At 43.7% G+C, this 6,585-nt stretch overlaps 2 protein-coding genes across 2 annotated transcripts in view; one reads left to right on the forward strand and one right to left on the reverse strand.

The window, feature by feature from the left end:
• The window catches only part of MAP3K15 (mitogen-activated protein kinase kinase kinase 15), a 133,969-nt gene extending 130,391 nt beyond the window's left edge, over positions 1–3,578 (forward strand). Inside the window, exons 25-28 of the mRNA XM_011995799.1 lie at positions 802–914; positions 2,078–2,178; positions 2,255–2,331; positions 2,835–3,578. Of these exons, the coding sequence (XP_011851189.1) occupies positions 802–914; positions 2,078–2,178; positions 2,255–2,331; positions 2,835–2,919 (376 nt within the window). The 3' untranslated portion in view covers positions 2,920–3,578. The remainder of the gene's footprint in view (positions 1–801; positions 915–2,077; positions 2,179–2,254; positions 2,332–2,834) is intronic.
• Positions 1,986–6,585, reverse strand: part of PDHA1 (pyruvate dehydrogenase (lipoamide) alpha 1) — a 28,600-nt gene continuing 24,000 nt past the window's right edge. Inside the window, exons 8-10 of the mRNA XM_011995798.1 lie at positions 5,903–5,970; positions 4,627–4,735; positions 1,986–4,165 (exon numbers count right to left, since the gene is read on the reverse strand). Coding sequence (XP_011851188.1) covers positions 4,001–4,165; positions 4,627–4,735; positions 5,903–5,970 — 342 coding nt within the window. The 3' untranslated portion in view covers positions 1,986–4,000. The remainder of the gene's footprint in view (positions 4,166–4,626; positions 4,736–5,902; positions 5,971–6,585) is intronic.

Raw genomic sequence — 6,585 nt, forward strand, 5'->3', positions numbered from 1 at the left:
AAAAAAAAAAAAAAAAAAAAAAGCAGGGGCTTCTGTCCTCATGGTTTAGTCCCGTGTGAGGAGGAAAGAACCTTACCGTTCTGTTCTAGTTTCAGCGGCCTTATCCCAGGTTTAAATAATCACATCGTCCTTCTGGCTGAGTTCTGATCAACATCGGGATCTTTTGGTTCATGATATGTTTTTGAGACAAAACTGCCTGAGTGCGTTCAGGCTACTGTAACAAAACACCAGAGACCAGGCAGCTTATCAACAACAGAAATGTGTTTCTCACAGTTCTGGAGACTGGAAGTCCAAGATCGAGGTGCCAGCAGATTCCATGGCCAGTGAGGGCCTGCTTCCCCGTTCACAGATGGCCATCTTCTCACTGTGTGTCCTCACGTAGTGGAAGGGATGAGGGAGCCTCTGGGGTCTCCTTTCACAAGGACACTCCTCTCACCTCACCTCTCAAAGCTCCATCTCCTAACATGATCACCTTGTGGGTTAGGATATCAACGTATGAACTTGGGGCGGGTGAGGGGCACACATTGAGTCCATTGCAAAAATATACCCAAGCTGTGAGCACTGGCCTTTGTTGTCAAGGGGAGGAAAACACAAGGAAGGTTCCCCTCCGCAGACTGAAGTCTGAGTCACAGAACCTGAAGAAACACATGCGCTTCCCTCTCTAGGCTGACTCTTAGACTTGTCCCATTTTCCATTTTTTTCATTCTCTAATGTATGCACAACAGATGCTTGAGTTAAATTGAATGGTGTTGAATGCTCTCTGGATAATGGCTTTTTTTTTTTTTTTTTTTTTAAAACCAGACTTTTGGAACACCTAGTTGAAAAAGAGAGAGAGTACCAGAATCTTCTGCGGCAAACTCTAGAACAGAAAACTCAAGAATTGTATCACCTTCAGTTAAAATTAAAATCAAATTGTGAGTCATTTTCCACTTGCTCTTAGGTGTGTTTGTGGGAGAGACAAACTTTAAAATCTAGCTAATATTCTAGTTAGCTTTGAAGAAACAATGAGGTTATCTTCTGTTAATCCGGGACTCCAGTAGATTCTAGACTACTTCTCAATCATAAAAAGGGACTACTGATACATTCAACAACATGGCTGCATTATAAATGCAGTATGCTAAGTGAAAGAGCTAGATTCACAGCCAAGCATGGTGGCTCGTGCCTGTAATCCCAGCACTCTGGGAGGCTGAGGCTAGCAGATCACTGGAGCCCAGGAGTTCAAGACCAGCCTGGTCAACATGGCAAAACCTCATTCCTACAAAAAAATAGAAAAAAACCAGCTGGGCTTGGTGGATGGGTAGCTGTAGTCCTAGCTACTCAGGAGGCTGAGGTGGGAGGATCACCTGAGCCCAGGAGGTCGAGGCTGCAATGAGCCGAGGTCATGCCACTGCACTCTGGCCTGGGTGACAGTGAGACCCTGTCTCAAAAAAAAAAAAAAAAAGATTCACATACCATGATTCCTTTTCCTCCAGAAAAGGCAGAACTACAGGGACAGAAGCAGAATGGGGAGGTGAGGGGACTGATTGTAAAAGGGCACATGAGGACTTTTGGGAGTGACAATCATTTCTGTATCTATGCTGCCACCTTCATAGCATATTGGACACCTAAAAAGGGTAGTTTACTGCGTAATAAGTATGTCTCTGTCAACCCAACATTCGTTTTGGGCCACTTAGAAATGAGCTCCAGAGCTACCTCTTGGAATGTGGACTAGATAAACTCCGATGTAAAACCTCAACACTAAAACCTATTTCTTTGTAGGATTTCCAACGCAGTTAGGGATGTGATTCCTAAGGAAAGGCATTTGAAAGATGTGAGGGTAAGCATTTAAAGCGGTAGACCTAACATGTCAAATTCCAAACTAACTGAAGGTATCCTAGATGAGGAGGCTTCTCTTTAGAAAGTGAAATCTCAGAATTATGAATTGTGTAATACGTACTAGAGTGGCTGAGTGATACAGGGCTAATTCATCTCTTTTTCACATTATATTTACATTCTGGAATCATTTATTAATCCACCTGGTTACTTTTGAAGAATTTTATGGTTAGACTAATAGATAACAAATTGCTAATCGTTACAGGTATTACAGAGAACCCAGCAGGGCCCTATGGGCAGAGAACAGATAAAGAGCTTATAGACTGGTTGCGGCTGCAAGGAGCCGATGCAAAGACAATTGAAAAGGTAACTTTACAACAAAGAAATTCTTTGCTGTTATTACACAGCTGCTCAGCTCTTAAGGATTTGATCTTTGTTTCAGATTGTTGAAGAGGGTTATACACTTTCTGATATTCTTAATGAGATCACTAAGGAAGATCTAAGATACCTTCGACTACGGTAAGAGCCTCAAAACAGTTTGTAAAAGAGAACACGACTTTTTATGTGTGAATATGCTTAAAGCAGAAAACAAAGGGCTGGGTCTCCCCCCAAACTCTGGAGTTCTGCTAGGTTCAAGCTGGGAAAAAGCCAAGGCATGGCAGAAACTGAAAGCCAGGCAGAAGTCAGAAGTAGGAAGGTGACAGAGAAGAGCTGGCCAATTTCCTGCCATTAATGCCTGGCTGGGAGTGGGGGAAGGCACACAGCAAGCGTGCCCGCATGCTGGACCCACCCCCTTCTTTAAACTGCAACCTGCCTTCTTGTTCCTGAGTCATTTGAAATAGCCAGCTCTCTGCAGGTACGTACCTCTAAGGCCATGTCCTACCACTGCTGGGACACGAGCGTCACCTCCATATGTGAAGAGAATGTTTTGATTTTCATTAGGTTTTTAAGTTGGGGACTGCATTTTTAAGCTCTGTTGGCTTGAAGCTCTGACTCTGAAGACAGCTCTGTTTGTTTCCTAGGGGTGGTCTCCTCTGCAGGCTCTGGAGTGCAGTCTCCCAGTACAGAAGGGCTCAGGAGGCCTCAGAAACCAAAGATGAGGCTTGATACCAATCAGCTAAGCTGGAGCAGAGTGTGCCACCATGCTACATGTTTTGTTAAAGCTTCTGTTAGTGTACACACGAATTCTGCTGTTTACGTATTTAAAAATGCCATTGTTCAATTAATAGTTTAAGAACTTAAGTTTTAAACACTGTCCTGAGTTTCTTTTGAAACCTATTATTTATAAACATAGAACTGTGTGTATTGTGAAAACAGTGAGCCTTAGTTTTGACCTCCCGGAATATTAGGAAATTCACCTGTAGTCCCAGCTACTAGGGAGGCTGAGGTGGGAGGATTGCTTGAGCCCAGGAGATGGAGGCTGCAGTGAGCTGTGATCATGCCACTGCACTCCAGCCTGGGCAACAGAGCCAGACCCTGTCTCAAAAAAAAAAAAAAAGTACACCCTTTAGCACTTGCTGGAATGGTGAAACAAGGGGTGTTTAACATGGAAGCTGGGACACTGCTTCAGAACTGGTATGGTACTTAAATTTGATACGAATGTGCCTTGTAGTTAATGTTTGATATGAACAGAAAATAGCTTCATATTTATACTGAATGTGTAAGTAGAGAAAACTAAGTTATGTGGCCTTTGAAATGATTGTGAAAGAAAGAGTCTTATTTTAAAATGGAACTGTCCTCCTGCCTGATAATAAATATTGTGTCTTACAGAGAAATGATGGTCAGCGCAAACAGGCTGGAGCACCAACGCTGCTCGGAGCGGGTGCTATGGCAGAACACTGTGGGCTGTTACCACAAGCATGCCTGTGAGGGGCCCTGTGATTGATAATGGTCTCCTCCCAAAAAGGTGGCTGGGGGTGGGGGAAACAGGCACACAAGGTATTGTTCTTCCTTTTCATAGTTAGAGTATTTGTTCAACTATTTTAAGTCAAAAATAATCTTTAAGCACTCAATAATTCATCTTTTAATGCAACAATGTACAAAGTGCATGCAATTACTACCTGCTCAATCTACACACTTAGTCTTAATGGAAGTTTACAAGAATTTCATTGACTGCGTTTTCTTCCTCCTTAACCAAGTTGAGAACACTGGTAGCCCCCTGAAGGTATAACCTCCCCTTCTAGTCCCCTTAACTGACTGACTTAAACTTGATCCACTGATTGGCACCACGAACTTCGAAAGGTGGGTCGCTGGAGTAGATGTGGTAGCCCAGCTCCTCCAAAGGTGGCTCAGGATCGGCCGTGGCAAACTGGGCAGCATCCTCAATCTCCTTCCTCACTTCCACATCAATTTCCTAAAAATTAGGTAACAGTGTAAAAGGTTTTTGAATGAACAGCAGTTTAGGTACCAACCAGAGTTCTACGGAGGACCTGTTGCTGGTGTAACTCTTAAGTATGAACAGCTGCTAATTCAGAAGATTTTGGAATACAGATTTCTAGGGTGTATATTTTTTATGAATTAAAAATCCACAGTATACTTTTAGGAAAAAAGAATTATGCTACTGTGGGGGCTTTGCCACTGTGATGGTGGTTTACAAGTCCACCAAAATCTAAAGAGTAATACAATTTTGAATAGAGGAAACTAAAGGAAAAGCCCCCACCCCGAGGGGCTTCGGAATTATTTATGCCCCGGCACATCACTTTCTGGGCTTGGAGGAACCCACGCAAACGCTGTGGCCACCCAGGGGGTGGCAACTTTTTCTGTGGGAGGCAAAAAAAAGCCAACCTTCAAACCACCACAAACAAGTGACTGTACCTTTAGTTCTTCCACACTGGCAAGATTGCTGTTCACCATCCTGTCCTTGAGAAGCATAATAGGGTCACTCTTACTTCTTACTTCCTGAATTTCTTCTCGTGTACGGTAACTATGGGGAGGGAAAAGTAGTAATCGATCAGTAAGAACAGTTCCAGTAGAGCAAGGACAGCATGATGAAATATGACATGGGGTTGGATTGTCCCAATTAGGTGAAATACAGAAGTGTGTTTCTGAAACAAAGGGGCACATCAATGCTATGTCACTATAGGAGTGGCAGAGTTATACTTTCAAAATACCAGAGCACAGCCTAACATTCTGTAAGAACTACTGCTGTCTTCTAGAAAACCGTACGCTGGTAAGTCACATGGCTTCCCTGGCATTCCGACAACAGGGGCCAAGTTTTTGCTTGCTGCTTTGACTTAGACATAGGGGTCTAAAGAAGTGTCACTCATCCCACCCATTTGGGCTCCTGTATACTACATGGGAGGGGACAGCAGAGATGGTGTGTGTGGTGATAGATTTTAAGAGCACCAAGCAGGAAATCCACGTGCCTTGCCTTTCTCCCTTAAGTCCCCCTAAAGAAGCATAGCCAGCAAAACCAATGTATCTTACGCTTACATCATTTGAAGTAACACAAAGGATTCTACCATTTTCCACAACAGATTTACACAAAGTGGATCTATTCCATATACTGTGCTCTCTGTGATTTTCCCTTAGAAATCCACTCTACAAAGGCTTATTTATTCAACTGTGTCAACCCTGGGATTCCAGAATTACAGGCCAGAGCTAAGCAAAAAAGTAAAATTCATGCCTTTCTAGTGAAACCTAGCTTTTTTGATTGATGTATTGGAACGGATTGAACACCTAGTTACCCTTAGCTCTATACCAGACAGAAGAACATCTCCAAATTCTGATCCTCCTCAGGTGGAGTATGCCAGGCATGGACTTGGGGTAATGCCTACAAAAGCTAAATGCCCCCAAGATACTACACTACCATCGGTCTTGTTTTATGTAACAATTTTCCTGCACAATTAAGGTATATAACACTCTCTAAAAATTGCTGCTCGTGCTCACACACACTATACATTGTAGGCATTTTCAGTAAAGCTTTCTTATTAGGAGGCACTGCTTTCAGGTAACTTGATGCCAACACAACTGCATGCATGAAGTGAACTGGTATCTAGCTCCAAAAGCAAATATTGAAATGTGTTTCTTCTGCCATGTAACACCATTCAAAGCCCACCCCCTCTGGAAACCACACTGCCCATGAGCACACCTGACTCCAGGATCACTCATACTGTGTCCGTGGTAACGATAAGTCTGCAGCTCCATCAGGATGGGCCCCTAAAACAGAAGTGGTAGGCAGTTAGGAACGATGACGGGAAGAGCAGGCTGACACTCCACGGCCTCAAACGCAGGCCCTTTATTAAGCATCCAGTGTATTCTTACCAGATCTTTTGAGGTATCATGGATTTCTTATTGGTTGACTGATCTGTTCTCATTTCTAGCATGTATTGATTGCATATTTCAGTTTTCTCATTTATAATGAGGCAATCTACCAACAGCTTTTGAATCAAAAAGGCTTTGAAGGCCAGGTGTGTTGGCTCATGCCTGTAATCCCAGCACTTTGGGAGGCTGAGGTGGTTGGATCACTTGAGCCCAGGAGTTCGAGATCGAGACCAGCCTGGACAACATGGCAAAACCCCATTTCTACAAAAAACACAAAAATTAGCCAGGCATGGTGGCATGCACCTGTAGTCCCAGCTACTTGGGAGGATCACCTGAGTCTGGAAGGTCAAGGCTGCAGTGAGCTGTGAGTGTGCCACCGTGCAAGACCCTGTGAAAAAAAAAAAGGCAGCTGGGTGCAGTGGCTCACGCCTGTAATCCCAGCAGCGGGCGGATCACAAGGTCAGCAGATCAAGACCATCCTGACTAACACGGTGAAACCCCATCTCTACT

Source organism: Mandrillus leucophaeus, unplaced genomic scaffold (assembly GCF_000951045.1).
Source record: "Mandrillus leucophaeus isolate KB7577 unplaced genomic scaffold, Mleu.le_1.0 Scaffold499, whole genome shotgun sequence".
Classification (NCBI taxonomy): domain Eukaryota; kingdom Metazoa; phylum Chordata; class Mammalia; order Primates; family Cercopithecidae; genus Mandrillus; species Mandrillus leucophaeus.